Raw genomic sequence first — 21,735 nt, 5'->3', positions numbered from 1 at the left:
CTCACAAACTCTCCAGTTCACTTGCTGCACAACATCAGGGCTGAGCCTTCCAGGTCCTAAACCCCATGACACCCCCGATCCTTTCCTTCAAACTCTGCATGCTCAGAGGTCTTTTCTCTCAGCCCTAGGGAGCTGGGATTCTACCCTCGGTTTGTTTTTTACTGTATTAACTTCATTATGTTGGCTCTCCTTGGCTTGAAAGCAATACTCGTATGACCCATCACGCTACCTATTTGTCAGAATATTGGCTCAGCAGGTATTCTCAGCTCCTGACTCAGAATCCAAACTAATAATATGGTAGAATGGTTGAAACGAGAGCTTCAGGAGCATAAATCAAACAAACACTTGGGGAATTTCATCAACTTTGTGCCCGAGTCTTTGGGTTTTAGGGCCTCCAGCTTTTCCACACGACTAGGAGATCCACGCTGTTTGAGGGTTTGGTTCGGGGTTTTTTTGTTAGTGTAAGCTGAGATTCTCATGTATTCCCACAAGTTCAACCTACCAAAAGCATTCCCAAGGATGGAGAGGCTGTAAAACCACAAAAGCTGTAATCGATATTAACTGGTTAAGAGAGTAGTAAGGAACTGGAAATGGCTTCTTCATCCCAATCTTGCAACATGGACAGCTACAGACCCAGTTCATCTCCTGTGTTACTAACAACTGTGACAGTACAGATCTTAATACAGGTGTCTGTGTGACAGGTAGGGCTCTGATCTTCTGTTATCATTAAAATCACTTAAAACACTTCTCCCAAATAACATTCTTGGAAGGAATCAGTGGGGCTTTACTGAAATACATGGAGTTAAGCATCTCAGCAACACCCTTGAATCCCCATAGACATTTAGTTGCACTCTCTAGCAAACTTCAAAATCTGACTTTTATAGACAAAACACCTCTTCTACAGCAACCACCACCCAGCACGTTTGCCTTGTGAGCCACGCAACTACACTTTTAAGCTGTCTTCTAATGAGCGTATTTATACTTTGCTGGAACACATTACACCAGCACAAGGCAGATTCAGGATTAAGAACAGCTCCCAAGAATTCACGCTTTGCCTTACAAATGCCTGGTTTACAGAAACATCCACTTGGATCCTGAAACACATCCCTAAGGGAACCAATACACTCACAGGCACTTGGCATGGCAGCAGCGAGAGAAAACACGACCCACAAATTAACACATGCATACTAAAAAGGCAGGAATTGCTAAATTGTCCTAAAGCAGCACAGTTTGGAAAGAATTCACACAGTTTTGAAGGATCCAGATACATGGGGTTTCCTCTCAACAGGCTGCACTGCATTATTCAATTTCAATTCTGTACAGCTCTGGTTCCTCTCCCTTGGAAGCACACGGATTCAAAAGCAAGTGGCTCGTATGAAAGGCAACACATAGATGGACTGCACTTCCCAGCTCTAGACCAGCACAACCTTATTGTCAGGTGGGGAAAAAAAGCCTCATCTGAAGGGATAGAGGATCCTGTCCATCCTCTCAGGGATGCCACATCATGCAACACATACGTCTGCACTGACGTACGCTCTATTTTATGTTATCATCTGTGTGTTTTACGAGCTGGCCACAACGCCTTATGTAAGAGATCCCTGTTTAATATGGAACAGTGGTGTCCATTGCCACGGCAATCCCGGCAGTTCCCAAAGAATTCCGCCCCACAGGGCTCCCTATGCATCTCCCGCTGGAACGAAACACTCAGACAGCCGCTAAACGGTTCTTATTTGGGGTGCCAAGCTCTGGAACCGGGAGTCGGAGAACCATTTTGTCAGGGATGTCACTTGCTTCCCAGCAAAGCTGGGGGGACATCGCATCCCAAGGATCAACGCCAGTCCATCCTGGCTTCTTTTGGGCATCGCAGCCCCCTGTCACACGGATGATGATGCCCTGGGAGCCACGCTACCTGCGCTGCTCCTTTGGCAATCCATCCTGGAGGCGCCCACGCTGACCGGCTGGGATACCTGCGCGAGGGATGGCAGCCCAGCAACTTCTGCTGCTGCTGTGTGGGCAAAGAGGCAGCCGGGATGGTGGCAGGGGCAGCCTCCCCTGCTCTGCCGAGGGACGCATGGGGAGAGGGAGCAGGAACAGGAGCGGGAATGGGAGCGGGAGCGGGAATGGGAACGGGAATGAATGAAAGCACAAGCCGGGGTGACTCAGAGGCTGCCAGGACCCCCCCCAATTATGTAAGGGAGGAGCATTTTGGGTGTCCCCCCCGGTAACAGAGCCTGGTCCCCCCCTCCCCTCTCCGCACTCACCGCCTCCGAGTCCTCAAATCCATGCAGGTACAAATTGTCGTACATGGAGGTTGCGCGGATGCCGGGCGCCTCTCTGGGTGCGGAACCGGCGCTGCGCAGGGGGAGGGCCGGGCCGAGGGGCAGGCGGGGAGGAGGAGGAGGAGAAACACGGGGGAGGAGGAGAAAGAGGAGGAGAAGGAGGAGGCGCCTGTGGCGGGGTGAGGCGGGGCTGAGGGGGGCTGAGGCGGGGTTTGGGGGGGGCTGAGGGGGGGCTGAGGGGGGGGACTGAGGGGGGGCTGGGGGGGCTGAGGCGGGGCTGAGAGGGGGCTGAGGCGGGGCTGGGGGGGGCTGAGGGGGTGCTGGGGGGGGCTGAGGCGGGGCTTGGGCGGGGCTGAGGGGGGGCTGAGGGGGAGCTGACGGGGGCTGAGGGGGGCTGGGGGGGGCTGAGGCGGGGCGTGAGGGGGGCTGAGGCGGGGCTGGGGGGGCTGAGGGGGCGCTGAGGCCAGGGCCTCCCCATCCTCACAGAAAAACATTTCTGCCTAAGATCTCATCTCAGTCTCCCCTCTTTCAGCTCAAAACCCTTCCCCTTATCCTGTCTCTGCCCTCCCCGATCAAGAGCCCCTCCCCAGCTTTCCTGGAGCCCCTTTCAGCACTGGAAGCTGCTCTAAGGTCTCCCCGCAGCCTTCTCTTCTCCAGGCTGAACAACCCCCGCTCTCTCAGCCTGGCCTCGTATGGCAGGTGCTCCAGCCCTCAGAGCATCTCCCCGGCCTCCTCTGGTCTCACTCCAGTAGCTCCATGTCTTTCAGTTGCTGAGGACTCCATAACTGAAAGGTCTCACCACAGCAGATGGGATGGGCAGAATCCCCCCCTCACCCTGCTGGTCACACTTCTGAGATTAAGGAATACATTTCTAAAGCCAGTCCTACTGGTGCTCTAACACTGAAATTTCTGCTTCCACCTCTGATTCGGTGGGGCACTGGCACAGGTTGCCTGCAGGGGTTCAAGGACAGATTGGATGGATCTTGGAGCCCCTGATCCAGCGGGAGGTGTCCCTGCCCATGGCAGAGGGTGGGACTGGATGGGCTTTGTGGTCCCTTCCAACCCAAACCATTCCATGATTCTACAATTTCAAGTAACTGCTTGTTTCTGTGGAATATCAGCCCGACGCGCTTTGCGTCACAGCACACTGGGGAGACCGGCAAACCTCATACCACGGGGGAGGAAACCACGTCCAGAGAAGCTAAAGGGCTGTTAACAGAGTCAGTCACGCAGTGAGGGAACTGCAAAGCCAGCCCTTCACGTTACGGCCCCTGACTTCCCACCTCATACACTTCAACACTGGATGTTTCTCTGTCCCAGAACATCAGAACTTGGAGCAGGGAAGCGTAACACTAGAGAACAGCCCTACGTGATAAAACAGTAAATAAACAATTTTTTAAAGGAATTACGGGGACATAATTTACAATTTACTCCCTATCTTTATTAAAACAATTACTTTAAATCTCATCTTCAGTGCAATCAGTTCCAACACCTCTGTGTTCACAAACACTTCCTATATCTTTCTCTTCCATTTGCCTCATCTGCTATTCCTTCCAAAGGCTTAATTTAATTCTGCAAAGTTACCACTAATCACTTGGGAAGTGTCCAACAGACATCTGAAGCGAAGCCAAAGGTGTTATTCTCCCCATATTCACAACCTCTTACAAATTTCATCAAAGACTCCCTAAGTTATGGCAAGTCTTACTCCCAATTTACTACTTCTCCTATGCCTGCTGTGTGCTCCTTGCTTCTGTCCATATGCTCTACTGGTTTGCAAGAGCTCTTGTATATATTAATACGTACAGAGGCGATTACCCAGAGAAGAATGTCATGGTTAATGTTTAGGTCTCTTGCAGTGTTTTTCAGGACTGAGTTCTCAGGCTACGAGATCTTCCAAGGAACAGCAACTTCACCTCTAGTCCTGTGTGATGAGTTCATTGCCAATGGTAGCCCAATAAACAAAACACAAGGAGTTAATAAGGAACGTCTGATGTCTTTTCAGTGGCCCATTTCAAACCAGACAGCAGTTCTGTCAAACCATTCCTGGTGGAATGGTTCAGAGGACAGAAACCACTTGTATGACTGATGCTAACTTGGTCCTTCCTGGCCATCTCAACGCAGTGCCGAACAGCTCTGGAGATCACACAGCTTTCCTCTACTTGGAGTTTATCTTTCCAGTTACATCAGGGCTGGAGAACACAGACAGCATGTTTTGGGACACTGCATAACGATTGGAGCAAGGCTGTGCAGATGGAATTTCAACTTCTAAATTTAAAATTCTCATTAACTCCCTACACAGGAGTTAATGGATCCATTTTTAGGGCGTGGGCTACAGAGCAGGTCCCTTTCACCCCACCTTGAAGATCTGTGATGTTACAAATTTACATAATAAACACATTGTTGGTAGGAGACCATTAAAATTTAAAACAAGAAGGAATTTCTAAGTGCAACATCAGAAAAATTTGTCAGCTCAAAATAACAAAAAAGGCCATGAAATCACAAGAAGAGAAAATAAATGTGTCTGAACTTCACATAAATTTGTAATGAAATAATGTAATTCAGAAATCAGGGGAATCGCTGTTTGACTTCCAGTACTTACATCTCACATTGTCCTTTTAAGACACAGAGGTTATTAGAAATATATATTTAATGGCTCAACTTGAAAGGCTCCTAAAAGATGCTATAAAAATACACACAGCTCATTAAATAGGAATTGTACTTGGAAAAGATCTAAACATTAGGGACAGTCACACAACATACTTCAAGCATTGAGCTTAGGTCCCTAAAACACAGTGCTTAGGCCTTTTAGTTAAGGTAGGCACTCTGAAAACCTCTCCAGGAGCCTCGGCTTGCTTCTTCCCAGCTTCCTGGACGTGCTGTGGGCAGGTCTGCCCATCCTGCCCGCTGAGCCCTCGCCAGGGACACCAACACAGGGTCCTGCTTCTGCCCTCCAGCTTCACCACCCTGCTGCCAGCACAAAGGTTGGGATGTGAGGGAACCCAAACTGCACCCCCTAAGGTAGCACAAACCTCAGTTGGCCCAAACACACACATCTAACACCCGCTTGCATGGTGGAAGCTGGAGGAAATTTTTAGAAGAGACAAAAAAATACAGGAATTCTGTACTTATCTGAGGTTTTTTTCCCAGCCACATGCCTAAAATGCAAAAATACAAACACTTGTGATACAGAGGAACTAAATCAAAGACACTTTTGAATAATATGAGGTAATTTATCCAAGAAACACGCAACAGAAATCAACAGAGGCAACACAACAAAGAGAGAGGGGGAAGACGTGTGGCTCTTCGGAAGTTCATAGAATCACAGAATGGTTTGGGTTGGAAAGGACCTCAAAGCCCATCCAGTCCCACCCCCTGCCATGGGCAGGGACACCTCCCACTGGATCAGGGGCTCCAAGCCCCATCCAACCTGGCCTGGAACCCCTCCAGGGATGGGGCAGCCCCCACTGCTCTGGGCAACCTGGGCCAGAGCCTCCCCACCCTCACAGCATAACATTTCTGCTCAAGATCTCATCTCAGTCTCCCCTCTTCCAGCTCAAAACCCTTCCACCTCGTACTCTCCCTGCCCTCCCTGATCCAGAGTCCCTCCCCAGCTTTCCTGGAGCCCCTTTCAGCACTGGAAGCTGCTCTAAGGTCTCCCCACAGCCTTCTCTTCTCCAGGCTGAACAACCCCAACTCTCTTAGCCTGTCCTTGTATGGGAGGTGCTCCAGCTCTCGGATCATCTCCGTGGCCTCATCTGGACTCGTTCCAACAGCTCCATGTCCTTCCTGTGCTGAGGACTCCAGAACTGGACACAGGGCTCCAGGTGGGGTCTGACCAGAGCAGAGCTGAGGGGCAGAATCCCCTCCTCCCTGCTGGTCCCACTGCTTTGGATACAGCCCAGGACATGGTTGGTTTCTGGGCTGTGAGCACACGTTGCCGGCTCACATTGAGCCTCTCAAAATTGTCTGAAAAGTATCCAGGCTCTCAAAATATACTGAAGGAACAGGAGGCTGCATTGACCTCAGGAACAGGGAGTAAGGAAGGTTTGCAGAGGGGAGAATACACAGCCTAAGGAAAATAACTCAAAAGTTTATTTCAGTGACAAGGCATCAGTGTTGTCTGCAACAGATAGCTACATGTTACTAACTTCTAACATTACTAACTGAAAGCATGTTAGGATTTTACAGGGAGGGACTCTGTGTTACACTGGATCTATAGGTGGTCCTATCTGTCTGCCTCCGGAGAGTCAAACCTCTTTGATTTCAACTTAGAGTATTGCTTGGCACAGGCAAAATGGAAAGAGTACAATAGGAGAGACAGTTAAAAGCTTCATCTTTTTCTGATGAGCTTCCCAAGGAGTGGTTCAAACAAAAAAAAAAAATCCACTGCAATAAAAGACGTGGGTCACACATCAACTAAAGGTTTTGAGAGATCAAAATCATCCCTGGCCTGTTTCCAGAAGAGAGTACAGATCTGCTTTTATTCAGCAGGGAATTCCACTGCCTCAGGCCACAGAGAAAGAGTTTGAGACCTGTCATCTTCAGCAGCACTTGGCTAACACCAAAGGAACCAACATCCAAAATCCCACCAGGATGTGTGTGTGCACATGCGTGGCTGTGAGAGACCCAGTGAAAACATGGAAGGGGTAAATGAGCTGAACTGAGACTTTTTAAGGTCTAATGCATAAAATAGGCATTTTCAAGCAGTCTGGTCTCTAATTTTAATGGGATTTAACAACGGCTTGTTGCAATCTCTACAAGCATGTGGGATATTCTTCACTGAGGATTGCTATCCTCAGTGGTATCAGTAGGACCTCTATGAAGTAGAACTCACATGGGTTTACTGCAATATTGTATGCAGGCAGCATATGCTGTCCTTTGATCTCAGCCCACGGCTCCACATGTTCCCAAAAGCTCAGGAGATTTTGAAGGAGGTGGAAAGGGAGGCCACAAACCAATCCAGTTTCTAAAAGACATACCCAATGCGTCTGTCAAAACCCAGGCTGTCCCATCACTGATGACTTGTGACATGAGCTTAACACCGGAGGCATCATTCGGAATCACAAGTGATGTGATTTTTTATTGCTAGGAATGAGGAGCCTCCTCCTTCTCAGGACCTCTTGCAGCCTTCATAAGAAATATGAAGTTAAAAGGACGGGCTTGCCAGGACTTGGAGTAGAATGGGAAACAACAGCTAGCAGGGAAAGTCCAGTCAGTCTTGTTCCCTTCCCACACTCAGCAGCAGCCAAAGTGAGTGATCTCATGAAGAAAAATGCAATTACTCCTTTCCATGCTAATAGCAACCCTTCCTTTGCAAACAGGGATACTCAGGGAACCCAGAAGGTCCTTGGACACTTACCCAAAGGACTTCGGATCACTGTGCACTGAGCACTCGCTCACAGGCAAGTACATACTGTGTAATGTCTGCATAATACATACATAGCCAGAACTGCTTGGAAGTCGCACCAACTACAGCTTGCTGTTTCCATGTGGCTGCCTAAGATAACTAGCACTTAGAAAGGGCCTTCTAAAACTTCTAATGACCAGTAAGTCATTGGGGGATACAGCACAGATGAACACGGTGTCTTCTGGCCTTGAATAAATGCAATACAGTGAAATTCTGCATAAAACAAAAGCAAATAACAGCAATTAACTATACCTGCCCTCAAATACTACCTCCTCAAAACTCTTCTTGAGCAGAAATTGGAACCACACCATGGAACACAAGAATTATTCCAAAGAAAGAGTTCTTCCTGATGCTAGGGGCTACGTAAGAGTCTGGACTCAGTGATAATCAAGCTGTTCCTGTCATTTTGAGCCAGCATTAGCATTAAAGCCAAGACTTCGTTGCACCCTCTTAAGCTGGGGGCAGAGGGGAAAGAGAAGGGACTGGAAGCCATAGAATCACAGAATGACCTGAGTTGGAAGGGACCCACAAGGACCATCAAGTCCAACTCCTGTCCCTTCACAGGACAACCCCAACATTCACCCCGTGGGCCTGAGGGCATTGGCCAAATGCTTCTGGAATATTGTCAGGCTTCGTGTCCTGACTGCTTCCCTGGGAGCAGTTCCAGTGCTCCACCACCCTGTGGGGGAACAACCTTCTCCTAACATCCAGTCTAACCACCCCTGACACATCTCCTTGCCATGTCTTCCTTCAGGTCCTGTCACTGGTAGCCAGAGAGAAGAGATCAGCACCTGCTCCTCCCCTTGTCAGGAAGCTGCAGAGCATGATGAGGTCTTCTTCTCCAGGCTGAACAGACCGAGTGATTCGACCTTGTACAGCTTTCTCTCTAAACCCTCCGTGCCCTCCTCTCAACACTCTCCAGAACCTTTAGATCCCTTTTATCTTGTAGTGCCCAAAACTGCACCCAGTGCTCGAGGCGGGGCCACTCCAGTGTGGAGCAGAGTGGGACAATCCCTTCCCTCAAGCAGCTGGCGATGCCGTGCTGGATGCATGCCAGGACACCATTGCCCTCTTGGCTGCCAGGGCAATACTGGCTCATGGTTAACTTGCTGTCAACCAGAAACCCCCAATCCCTTTCTGAGGGCTGCTCTCCAGCCTGTCGCTCCCCAGTCTGCAGGGACAGCCAGGGTGCCAGGTCCCAGGTGCAAAATCCAGCACTTGCCCTGGTTAAACCTCATGTGATTGGTGATTGCAGAATATTTTGAGCATCCCACAGACCTCTGCAATACTTGGCTTCCTCCAAACACTCTGATCCCATTAAAGATTATTCATTTTCCCTTTTTTATTAGAACCAACCCTTTCTGAAGTACAAAAGAAGCTTCTTTTGGGACATGCATCCATATATTCCCAAATATCAATTATTTACTCATTTCTGTGCTATCCGAATGTGGGAACACTGGTCGGGTTTTTTTTTCCCGGGGCATGAATTTAGTACAGAACCATAGGAAAATGTTATTTAAAGCCCAATCTGACGATTACACAATCAAATGACAGCACTTGTACGGTTCTTTTCGGAGATGTAGCAAGGAACTATTTGCATAAACACTAAAGTGCTATTTGAATAAATGCACGGTTACCAGATTGCCAAGGCAAGCGAGTGCCTCAGCACCGCAGTGCGCAAAGCCAGAATGAAAGTCAGCAAGTTCTCGCTTTTCCATACTTCAACAAATTTCACTTTCACCTGGGATTTCGCTGTTCCTGACTCCCGGGCGAGCCGTGCGGCAGGACTGCAGGCCTCAATGCCTCTTTTCCTGCTACCCTGGAGGCGAGAAGGAGCAACCAGGATACAAACCCTGGAGCAACAAAACCCAAACACCAGCCCAGGGAAGAAGGGGAGAAGTTCTTTATGCACTCTGCTCCGATAATGAGGTGGTGATGCTGGGCTCATTACATTACTTAGGGGCAATGAGACAGTATCCCCGCAGCAATCAAGGGCACGTGAACAAAGAGCATTAGTGGTTACATTAATAGGACATTGAGATATGAACCCACTCCCTTAAAGCACACAGAAGACTCCAAAACCCATCAGCATGCTTTGTATGAAACATAATGAAGCTGGGGAAAGGGCTGGAGAACAAGTCCTATGAGGAGCAGCTGAGAGTCCTGGGGTTGTTTAGGCTGGAAACAAGGATCTTGAAATGAGATCTTATCACTGTTCACAACTCCCTGACAGGAGGTTGTGGTTCAGTGGGTTTTGGTCTCTTCTCCCAAGTGACGAGCAATAGGATGAGAGGAAATGGCCTCGAGTTGCCCCAGAGCAGGTTCAAATCAGGCATCAGCAAAAATTTCTTCACCAAAAGGGTTCTCAGGCCCTGGCAGAGGCTGTTTGGTATGGTGGTGGAGTCCCCATCCCTGGAAGGGTTTAAAAGACGGTGGATGACTTGCTCAGGAATCTGGTTTAGCAGTGGACAGGTACAGTTGGACTCAATCTCAAAGGTCTTTTAAAACTAAATGATTCTGTGATTCTATGATAAGCATTGGTTCTGATCTTCTATTGCCTGTATTCTGGGACCTGTTGAAGACAATTGTTGTCCCTCAGATAATGCTGCTCCTGTTGAAATCAGCAGAACAGCCCAAGTATATATTTCATTACTGTAAAGGAAAAGGACCGTCAGCATTCTCCAGCAATCCACCTAAAGCAGAACTCGCTTCCATCTGTTGGATGGAGTCCAGTTCCTCACTCTTGTAAGTTATTTGGCATAGCCTGATCGCTTACCCCTTCTCCCTCTAAAGCAATTTCTTTCTTTCTCTCTCTCTCTCCCCTTTGTTTTATAATATAGATTAGAGAAGCATCTGGTTCAGTAACAACAGCTTCTGCCTCGGGGCAGAGGCACGAATAAAACAACCTCTTGAGATCCCCACTAACCTGGTTTTCCAACCTCTTACAAGCAACGAGGACTGGATGACATTGGTGGTATTTTGCAGTCCTCGAAGCTATCAGATGAATAAGCATGTGTTCGTGTTTCAAAAGAAAGCAGCATTGTGCTGTCTGGGACTTGTGGCTCAGAGGATTCTGCACGTTCAGAGGTTTTATTCAGAGAGACTATGGGATGGCATGCTTTAATTCTTGGAATTTTGAGTAATAAATTAGTCTGGCTGGGCCTAATCTAACAGTTATTCTGAAGGAAGCGAGGTGCCACCTATTCTAAAACACATTTATCTGACACTGTTACATAAAGCCTGCTATAATTAAACAGAGTGTGAAGACTTCATCATCACTTTCTCTTGGTTTAAAGCACCTACAACAAGAGAGGTAACTGGGCTACATTTGTAGGTATCCTCTATATTTAACTAGTTGTGAAATTTCTCTTTCCTGCAGGCACTCTGGAGATCTGCAAACAGCTGAGCTGTGGGGAACTTGGGACCATGGCTACGGCCTTACAGAGAGGTTTGAATAAAGAAGAGTAGATTATCTCCACCTCCTGAGGCAGACATGAATGTGTTTTGAGGTTTTAATAACTCCAGCCAACTCTAATTGGGGCTTCCACTGGTGCAAGTCACAGAATCACAGAATTGTTTGGTTGGAAAAGACCTTTGAGATCATCAAATCCAACCATACCTGTTCAATACTAATCCAGATCCCTGAGCACCTTGTCTGCTCATCTTTGAAACACCTCCAGGGATGGAGACTCCACCACCTCCCTGGGCAGCCTCTGCCAGTGTCTGAGAACCCTTTTGGTGAAGAAATTTTTCTTGATATCCAATCTACACCTCCCCTGGTGCAACTTGAGGCCATTGCCTCTCACTCTGTCACTTGTTATTTGGGAGAAGAGACCAACACCCACCTCACTACAGACTCCTTTCCAGGAGTTACAGATAGTGATAAGGTCTCCCCTCAGCCTCTTTTTCTCTAGGCGAAACAACTCCAGGTCCCTCAGCTGCCTCTCATAAGACTTTTCTTCTCCAGACCCTTTCCCAGCTCCGTTCCCTTCTCCAGACACGCTCCAGCCCCTCAATGTCTTTCTTGGAGTGAGGGGCTCAAACCCAAACCCAGGATTTGAGGTTTGGCCTCACCAGTGCTGAGTGCAGGAGGACGATCCCTCCCCTGCTCCTGCTGGCCACACCATGGCTGATCCAAGTCAAGATGCCATTGGCCTTCTTGGCCACCTCGGTCACTGCTGGCTCATGTTCAGCTGCCGTCAACCAACACCTCCAGGCCTTTCTCTGCCAGGCAGCTTCCCAGCTGCTCTTCCCCAGGCCTGGAGCACTGCATGCAGTTGGTGTGTCCCAAATGCAGGACCAGGCACTTGGCGTTGTTGAACCTCATGCCATTGGTCACAGCCCATCAATCCAGCCTGTCCAGATCCCTCTGCAGAGCCTCCCTGCCCTCAAGCAGATCAACACTTCCACCCAGCTTAGTGTCATCCACAAACTTACTAAGGGTGCACTCAGTTCCTTGATCCAGGTCATTGATAAAGATATTGAACACGACTGGACCCAACACTGAGCCCTGGGGACACCATTGGTGACCGGCAATGATGCAAGACATAGCCCATAGCCACACCACTGCATTAACGTGGGTCTCTCTTTTAAAGAGATAGAACTTGAAGTACCTATGCTGAGACGTGGGTAGGTGAGCAGTCACAGTGGTAGTCACAGATACTGAGATCTCCCTCCACAAAACTGCCATCGATCAGCAGGCTGCTCCTGGCTGAAGGTCCAAAATACCAAGTCATGCTATAGGTACCAACCCAAAAATATGTGGCTGTACGGCTGGAACGTGTCAAATTTCTTTGTTGGAAAGAAGATAGCGGGGTTTTGGTGTTAGAGAGGATAGGAATTTTTATCTTCCATGCCAAAAACCATCTGGGCCAAAGCATTAAGCATTTGTTTTATTTCTTATTTTAAGCTCCTGTTCTTTCCTTATGACTGTTAATCTATCTCTTTAACTGCCGTAAGTGCTGACGCTGAGCGTTGCTGTACACCACTGTAGACTGCAACTGATGAAATGATGGGAAACCATCAATAAAAGCCAATTAGAAAGTTGATGGGAAGCTGGTGCTATCTCACCCAAGCAGTGAAAGTCCCCACTGCATTCCGGAAAGCCTCATCCATACCGAAACACATGCAGACACGTGCGAGCAACAACCACCCACCTGTGGATGGTAGAAGCAAAGCTGCAGGGAGACTGAACGGGAGAAGGAGCACAGCAAGCGTCTGGCTGTGGTGATGGCAGTCATAGAATCATAGAAGGGTTTGGGTTGAAAGGGACATTAAAGCTCATCCAGTGCCACCCCTGCCATGGGCAGGGACACCTCCCACTGGCTCAGGGGCTCCAAGCCCCATCCAACCTGGCCTGGAACCCCTCCAGGGATGGGGCAGCCCCCACTGCTCTGGGCAACCTGGGCCAGGGCCTCCCCACCCGAACAGCAAAACATTTCTCCCTGAGATCTCATCTCAGTCTCCCCTCTTTCAGCTCAAAACCATTCTCTTCATCCTGTCCCTGATTCAGAGCCTCTCCCCAGCTTTCCCGGAGCCCCCTTGCAGTACTGGAAGCTGCTCTAAAGTCTCCCTGGAGCCTTCTCTTCTCCATGCTGAACAACCTCAACTCTCTCAGCCTTTCAGGTACATCAAATCCAACCACAGCTGCTTGTTTAATGCAATACACTCTGCATATGGATCATCTCCAGGCTTTCAGCATCATCTGATACCCATCATAACAAAACAGTCTATTAGCTGTTGGCAGTAAGACAGTGCTGTCCTACGTGAGTTCATCAAAATCCCAAACTTGGGAGATGGAAGATGTCACAAAGGCTACCAAGCATTAAGCAGAAAGATTTTCCAGTCCTACAGAAGACAGACAGCCCAGAAAGCTCCTGGTCAGTGTTAATTACTCAGATACATTCAAATATTTGTAGTTTTAACAGCTAACATTCATAAAAATTAAATACATTTTTAATAAGTTACAAGTACCGAGAAACAGTATTTTAGAGAAAACAAAGCCTTGACTGAGCAGTTGGAGCTGGATGAAGATGACCTTGCTAGCTAAAATGAAATGCCAGCTTCTGTAAAAAGATGATCTCACTAGGGAGTTCTTTAGATAAACTAAAAAACTACAATTTCTGTGTTTTCTTCGGATAACTTAGATAGGGTAAACGGTGTCTCAAAAGGAGTCAAAGAGTTTTGAAGTCCCAGTGCTAAGAAAAACTTGTTGTTCTTGTTAAGAGATTAGAGGAAGGAATAAATCAATAAAACTAGGCAGACGTGCCTCAAACTTTATAGTTTGCTGCTCCTCCTTGGGATTTTACAGGGATGGCTGGATTAGCCTGTTGAGTTTATCGCATTTTTGGTGCTCTATAAACCACGCACTGCAACACAGCGCTGCAGATTTCATGGCAAGGAACTAAAGTAAACTCTTCAGCTCAGTTCAGTAGATTTCCATGACACTCGTCCAAGTGGAGAAAACGATCCAGAAACAACAGATCAATGAATGAGGAACCACTTATCCAACCCGATTCCTTTAAATATTTAGTCAGTATAGTTTGGAACTGAGCTGAGAAAAACAAAACCTCAAGGATTTGGCTCTACATGTTTAAGTACGTTGAGTTCTTGCCTGTAAAGATTCTGTGAGACCTTTTCTTATATACCTGATGGAAAAACGTGTTTGTGACATTCCCACCATCCAGAAGGAGAACACAAAATCTGTGTAAAAAAATCACCTGAAAATGATGACTGCTTATCATCATTATCCTAAACCATATTTTTACTGTGCCTCTGTTTGAGAGGTTCACACCTTTCCACTGATAATTCCTACCCTGAGTGTCCTTCTGGAAGGGAACAAACGGTACCATTTCGAGGAGGACTATGGACCTCAGTCAAGCTCTCCAAAAGCCACTTTGTGCTGAATGGAATGGCTCAAAATAGACAGAGAGCAGCCAAAACATCACCCCTCTTCCTTCCATGGTCTACCCTTCCTGCAGGGAGACCTCATGCCAGGTGGGCCCTGCACCAGCAGATCCGGGTAGAGTGAACAAGAGTTCAGGGATACCCAGGCACCACCACCCTCTAAGTTAGATGGGAATCTGGGATGAATTGAGTCATCTATTCTCTCTTCAGGGTGATAAACACCTGCAATTCTCACTTAATTCATTCAGCATCTCAAAATACTCCACATGCTAGCAGCGCTGTGTGAGCGCTTTTACAAATCTGAGGCAGAAATGACTAAAAATATCTTCTGCTTTTTCCTTACAAAAGAGAACAATTGTCATTATAAAAACCCCTTGCTGCAGCAGAGCCCATCTTCACATTACAGGTATGAAAAGCCCTCTGCGTAAAAGGGGTTTGATGCATGAGAAGCTACTAAAATAGAACAGAATAGAATCTGTTTCTCAGCTTCTAAGCAAAGATGTTTGAACCTATCCATAAAGCTTTAAAATTCCCAGTTGGAAACGATGCACCAAGGCACACGATGTGAGAATGCAAATCTCTGAAAGCTCAGGTATAGTTCTGAAGCGTGGTCACATCAGGGAATATCTGATGCTCTGAACACTTATTCATGGAATCAAGGAAGGTTTTGAGTTGGAAGGGACCTTAAAACTCATCCAGTTCCCTGCCATGGAGTCAGGGTGCTCAGAGCCCCATCCAGTGGTTAAGAAAATTTCATATTGTGAATAATCCCCAAATCACCTCTGTCACAGGAGATAAGGATGGGTATCGTTTATGTCCATGTTTAGATCACGGAATGGTTTGGGTTGGAAGAGACCTCAAAGCCCATCCAGTGCCACCCCTGCCATGGGCAGGGACACCTCCCACTGGCTCAGGGGCTCCAAGCCCCATCCAACCTGGCCTGGAACCCCTCCAGGGATGGGGCAGCCCCCACTGCTCTGGGCACCCTGGGCCAGGGCCTCCCCACCCTCACAGCAAAACATTTCTCCCCAAGATCTCATCTCAATCTACAGATACTAATATTTCCCCTCCGCCCCCATCCAGTTATTAGCCTGTATTTTCCCTCATCTTTCAAACCACACAATCAGGCATAAAAAAAAGAACAGAATGATGAGTGTGTTCCAGCCTTTGACAACATACCAAGACTACTTTAAAAAAAACCCAAACCCTAAATAGATGCGGCAAGGAGAGTTCTGTCCTAGATCCAAAGCTGCTTGTGAGATGTGAAAACCAAAAGTAGGAATAAATGGAGAAGGATCAATATTTAGGGTCTAATGTTTGTTATGGTCCAAACAAAAGTGTCCAATACAAAAGCGATGTTCTTGCATGAAATGAAGTCATTGAGAACAAGCATGGAAAAAATCAGCTCCAACAGCCAAGCTTGACAGTTACGAGCAGAGAAGAGAAGACTGTAAGTGGAAGCGCTGAGAATAATAAGCAATGGCAGCTCTGCCATCCCTGCCTATAATAATTACCAGCAATCGAGAAGCAGATCAGAACCCTCTGTTCTCAGAATTTAATTCAATATCCAGATGGGGGAGCAGAGAATTAATAGGTGATAAAAATGAAGTTTTATAAAAGGACGTATTTATCCAAATTGTAGAAAACTTCAAGTCCCTGTGAAAATAAATGATGGAATAAAAAACTTGGAAAGCTTATCCAGGGAAACCTTAGAGCAGCTCCCAGTACTGAGAGGGGCTCCAGGAAAGCTGGGGAGGGGCTCTGGATCAGGGAGGGCAGGGAGAGGACGAGGGAGGTGGTTTTGAGCGGAAAGAGGGGAGATTTAGATGAGATCTTAGGGAGAAAAGGTTTTCTGTGGTGAGGGTGGGGAGGCCCTGGCCCAGAGTGCCCAGAGCAGTGGGGGCTGCCCCATCCCTGGAGGGGTTCCAGGCCAGGTTGGATGGGGCTTGGAGCCCCTGATCCAGTGGGAGGTGTCCCTGCCCATGGCAGGGGTGGCACTGGATGGGCTTTGAGGTCCCTTCCAACCCAAACCATTCTATAGTTCTATAATTCTATGATTTATTTGAATACTGCAACTCCTGTAGTGCTGCTCATTCTGTTTAGCAATGTTTGAGGAGACACAGTCAAGCTTTGCTCTCAGTCTTGATCTCTTGGCACGGACAGGCTTAGGAAAAGACCTAATATTGTTGACAGCTTATTCTGTACATGTTTTCCACAGCATTTTATTCTCCAAAAATATCTGCCGTTAGCTGCTGTGATGGGCAGAATACTAAATTAGACTCATATTCACTCTATTCAAATATATACTTAGTTTCTGCTGCACCGGCCCCTGTGCAGCCGAAGGTAACCCAACCTTTTAGGTCGAGACCAGAAACTTTTAAATGTTATCTTTCAGACACATTGGTGCAATGATGAAAAAACTGGTTTATTCCAGTTCAGACTAGAAATAAAATGATGACTCGAACCCTCATTACTGCCATTAAATATCATACTACAGTAAAACATATTCAATGTCTTAGTAATGAGTGAGAAGAGGAGGCTGAGGGAGACCTCATCACAGCCTACAACTGTCTGGAAGGAGGTTGTGGTGAGGTGGGTGTTGGTCTCTTCTCCCAAGTGACAGGTGAGAGGATGAGAGGGAATGGCCTCAGGCTGCACCAGGGCAGGGTCAGATTGGACATTAGGAAAATTTTCTTCACCAAAAGGGTTCTCAGGCCCTGGCAGAGGCTGCCCGGGGAGGGGGTGGAGTCCCCATCCCTGGAGGGGTTTGAGAGGTGGGTGGATGAGGTGCTCGGGGATCTCGCTTAGTAGTGGACAGGGACAGTTGGACTCGATAATTTCAAAGTTCTTTTCTGACCAAATGATTCTATGATTAAAGTATTCATTACAAGAAAATGAAGCAGGACAATTCAACCATGGAAAATAAAGAGCACTAATCCTGGCTAATGGAAAGTTGTAGAAGGGCCCACTCCTTACTCTGGAGATTTATCAGAGAGGTGAATCAATTGAAACAAAGGCTGAAGCACTGCATGGCTTTGAGCACAAAAGCAACAAAGGTTCTCCCTCCCTGGAGTTGTTCGAGGCCAGGTTGGATGGGGCTTTGAGCAACCTGGTCCAGTGGGAGGTGTCCCTGCCCATAGCATGGGGTGGGACTGGATGGGCTTTGAGGTCCCTTCAACCCAAACCATTCCATGATGGGAGAGCTGCTGAACCAGCATTTTCCTGCTTCTCCAGCCGCCTTTGTGAGTGATGCTCCTTGTATTTCTGTATTGGTATTCCAACACGGTTGGATCTTCATAAATCCCTCCACAGCTACTCCTCAAAATAAGTTGCCACTGCTTCCCGTTCTGCTCGCTGCCTGGACACCTCCTTCTCCTAGGAGGGTGCTCACCAGCCTTGCTTCACTGCTTGAAGTAAAGCATCTTCTTGCTGCCCGGGGGCCGCGCTGCCACACCTTGTTGAAGGTAGTAAGATGGAACTGCTTGGCGGATGTACAGGAAGCAGTGATGTTAAAAATACCTTATAACTCAAATTCTGCACAGGCAGAGATGACAACAGCAACTGAGCCAACCACCAGGCCAGGGGACGGTCCTTCAAGCAGGCGTTAATGCACAGCATGTTAGAGCTGAGGAATATAACCCAAGCTCAGTACAGCAGCCTCACAGGCTTAGTCATGGGAAAAAAAACGTAGAAATAAGGGATTTTTTTTTATTAAATGTCTTCAATACTTTTCATAGTGGCAGGAAACAAGAATTAAAGATTGAATAGCTTCTTTTGTCGGTGGACTCATTCCTTCCCACACGCGCGCACGCCCGCTCTCCCTACTCAATCTGAAAGCCCTGAATTCTTCTTCGTGCAGCTAATTTGGTTGTATTCATCTTTTGAAGAACCCACCTAAATCTTGGGGGTGGGAAAGTAGGTGGGAAGGGCATGGGAGACAAAGGAAGAGCAGGGAGCTGAAATACGCTCTGAACTGTGAATACCTCCCTCAATAGGTGAAGCTTGATGGGTCTGATACATTCAGGAGAACGCTGTCTTAAAATAGCCAATGTCTTTACTTCTATGCAGATTGTAAAACAGACATGTGAATGCCTTCACCTTAAATGAGTGGTGATGTTGGGTAATGGGAGCATTCCTTCTACCTGCAGACCATTTTTCCTCTCCTCCTAAGCATTAACAGCCATTAGCGCCCAGAACTCCTTGCCGCCTTGGTGACATCCATAATGTGGACTAAGCTGTTAATTTTAAGAATTTGAGAAGATATTTCCAGGAAAAGCTTCTGTTGTAGCAAGCCTTCCAGGCATGGTTTGCCAACCACACACAAACAGCAAACAGCCCAAAAGTACTGTCAGATGCCAGCAGCATATTCACAGGTAACTTACAGTATAGGCAACCCATTCACAAGCCCCTAAATATATTAAATATAATACGGTGACCTGGACAAGCTGGAGAGGTGGGGCTGTGAGAACATCATGAGGTTGAACAACGCCAAGGGCAAGGTCCTATACCTGGGTCAGGGCAATCCCAAGAACAAACACAGGCTGGGGGGGAATGGATGGAGAGCAGCCCCGAGGAAAAGGACTTGGGGTGCTGGGGAAGGAGAAGCTTGACATGAGCCGGTAGTGTGTGCTTGCAGCCCAGAAACCAACCGTGTCCTGGGCTGCATCCAGAGCAGTGGGACCAGCAGGGAGGGAGGGGATTCTGTCCCTCTGATGAGACCCCACCTGGAGCCCTGTGTCCAGTTCTAGAGTCCTCAGCACAGGAAGGACATGGAGCTGTTGGAGTGAGTGCAGAGGAGGAAACGGAAATGATCTGATGGCTGGAGCACCTCCTGTACAGGGACAGGCTGAGAGTTTGGGTTGTTCAGCCTGGAGAAGAAAAGGCTCCACGGAGACCTTAGAGCAGCTTCCAGTGCTGAAAGGGGCTCCGAGAAAGCTGGGGAGGGGCTCTGGATCAGGGAGTGCAGGGAGAGGATGAGGGGGAACAGCTTTAAGGTGAAAGAGGGGAGATGGAGATGAGATCTTGGGAAGAAATGTTTTGCTGTGACGGTGGGGACACTTTGGCCCAGGGTGCCCAGAGCAGTGGGGGCTGCCCCATCCCTGGAGGGGCTCAAGGCCAGGTTGGATGGGGCTTGGAGCCCCTGAGCCAGTGGGAGGTGTCCCTGCCCATGGCAGGGGTGGGACTGGATGGGCTTTGAGGTCCCTTCCAACCCAAATCATTCCAGGATTCTATGAATGTACATAATGGCCATTTGTGGCCCCAGTATTCTTCAGGTGCATTGTGCCATCTTCTTGTTTCAAACAAGTTGTCTTTGGCCTCTGCTGAGACCTGAAATCTGATAACTGATACAAGTGTGTGTTTGTGGTAGGTGCAGTAGTTACCAGCTCTGGAGACCTGGACTCTCATTTTCAGTGTCACTGAATACACACATGAGCAACACAACCACGCTTGCCAGCCCAGGCTGGACTTGGTCCAGTAACCCAAAAAATGAAAAGCCATAGTATCTGCGAGAACATCAAATTGCCAACTTGCTTCTGCTATTAAAAAGCAATCCAAATCCCTTAAAATAACCTCATAGAATGAGGAAATGGCACCTCATTAAGTGCATCGTGGGAAAAACAGCCTTATGCCTGCCCTGTATCCTTCACGAAGCAGATCCAAAGGACGAAACTATGTCAAGAATCTCATCCTAAGGAGAGCACCATGTGGTTTCAGTTAAGTTAGGAGGTACAGACGAGCCAGCTGCCCCATCGGTGTTCTAAGCAGAGCAAAAACATACCCTGAACTTGAGTTTTCGTTCTGAGAGACACAAGTTTCAGTTGAGTTTCAGTTCTGAGAGCACCTCGAATCCGGTGTTCAGCTTTGGGCCCCTCACTCCAAGGAGGACATTGAAGTCCTGGAGCACATCCAGAGAAGGGAAAGGAGCTGGGAAGGGGCTGGAAAACAAGGGTTTTCTACCACCAGCACCCTCAGCTCTCCTGCAGGTGCCATCGTTCTCTGTTGGATCTGCACAGGCTCAGCTCATGCTTTTCATCAAAAATCCAACAAGCCCTTCTCAGGATGCCCTGGTGCCTCCCTCTGCAGTTGTGCTGGGCGGCGACTCAGAGCAAAAAGCTCCTATTTTTTACACCAATGATGAGTAAAATATTTACAGGATGAGAAAGTCTTTCGGTTTTACCGTGAGTGCTGCAACATCAAAAGCTTTCCTTAGCACTCAAACAAACAAATAAATAAAATCTCAGCTTTAATACAAAAGCTTCTGTCCAGCAGAATTGGGGAAAACTGCCTTTAAAAAACCCAAATGACAGCTGCAAACCACTTTAAAACAAAGGTAGCGGATACTGGCAGGCATAAGGTGGATCCAGACCAACTATTTTGCCAACAACTGTGGTCAGCTTTATTTCTGGGAGTCAATACTTGATTCCTAAATTTTTGGAGTTGTGGAACCCTCACAGATTACATCGGCATGAGATCCTTTCAGCCCACTCGATCGCACGGCTCAAGTTTCTCCGAGTCCAGAGCTATAAACTGGAGCTACATGAGGCTCTGCACAGAACTTAATAGCTGTGCCTTCAAGATTCACCTAAAAATAGATGCCTTGCTAACCTGGGAATTCTGCCTGTACCAGCCACTCGTCCTTCCTTCCTAATTGCCGTTAGTCAGAAAAGTCAAAAATACATCACACGCATTCTGCAAAGCGAAACATTTGCTCTTCTGCACCAGGGATGCTCCCAGCGAGACTGTGCGTCGCATTTTCCTGGGAGGATCCGCACTGTTCCAACACAACCACAATTCAAAAGGGGAACCACCTCCAGTTTAAGGGATTCTTCCTCAAAATCTATTGTGTGCACCCGTTAATAAGGGATAAAACCCTGTTCTTCTCATGCCGAGTGGCCTTATGCTGCTATTTTGAATGTGGGTTGCCATGGCAATCAGCAGAATCGGGGATGATTTTTGTTTCGTCATAATTGCTGCATAATTTTGGGCAAACAGCTAAGTACTATCTTACTATTTCTACCAGATGGACTCTGTGGCTGGAGCTTTCATGAAGCTCATGATTTAATGAACAAGGCAGCACAAAAATATGACGAATGAAAGCAATTATCATTATTTAGAACAGCCGAGCCCGAATGCTGCAAGCGT

The 21,735-nt window shown here is 47.7% G+C and overlaps 1 protein-coding gene across 4 annotated transcripts in view; it reads right to left on the bottom strand.

Moving 5' to 3' along the window:
- Positions 1 to 21,735, bottom strand: part of CACNB4 (calcium voltage-gated channel auxiliary subunit beta 4) — a 104,673-nt gene that overhangs the window by 57,625 nt on the left and 25,313 nt on the right. Inside the window, exon 1 of one of the 4 annotated variants that reach the window (XM_054069850.1) lies at positions 2,262 to 2,392. The exons of the other annotated variants lie outside the window; for them this stretch is intronic. Within the exon in view, the coding sequence (XP_053925825.1) occupies positions 2,262 to 2,306 (45 nt within the window). The 5' untranslated portion in view covers positions 2,307 to 2,392. Of the gene's footprint in view, positions 1 to 2,261; positions 2,393 to 21,735 lie in introns of those variants that run through there. 4 annotated transcript variants of the gene reach the window in all.

Source organism: Cuculus canorus, chromosome 6, assembly GCF_017976375.1.
Source record: "Cuculus canorus isolate bCucCan1 chromosome 6, bCucCan1.pri, whole genome shotgun sequence".
NCBI lineage: Eukaryota > Metazoa > Chordata > Aves > Cuculiformes > Cuculidae > Cuculus > Cuculus canorus.
Note: the sequence above shows the minus strand (reverse complement) of the source record. Positions and strands in the feature narration are given on the sequence as shown.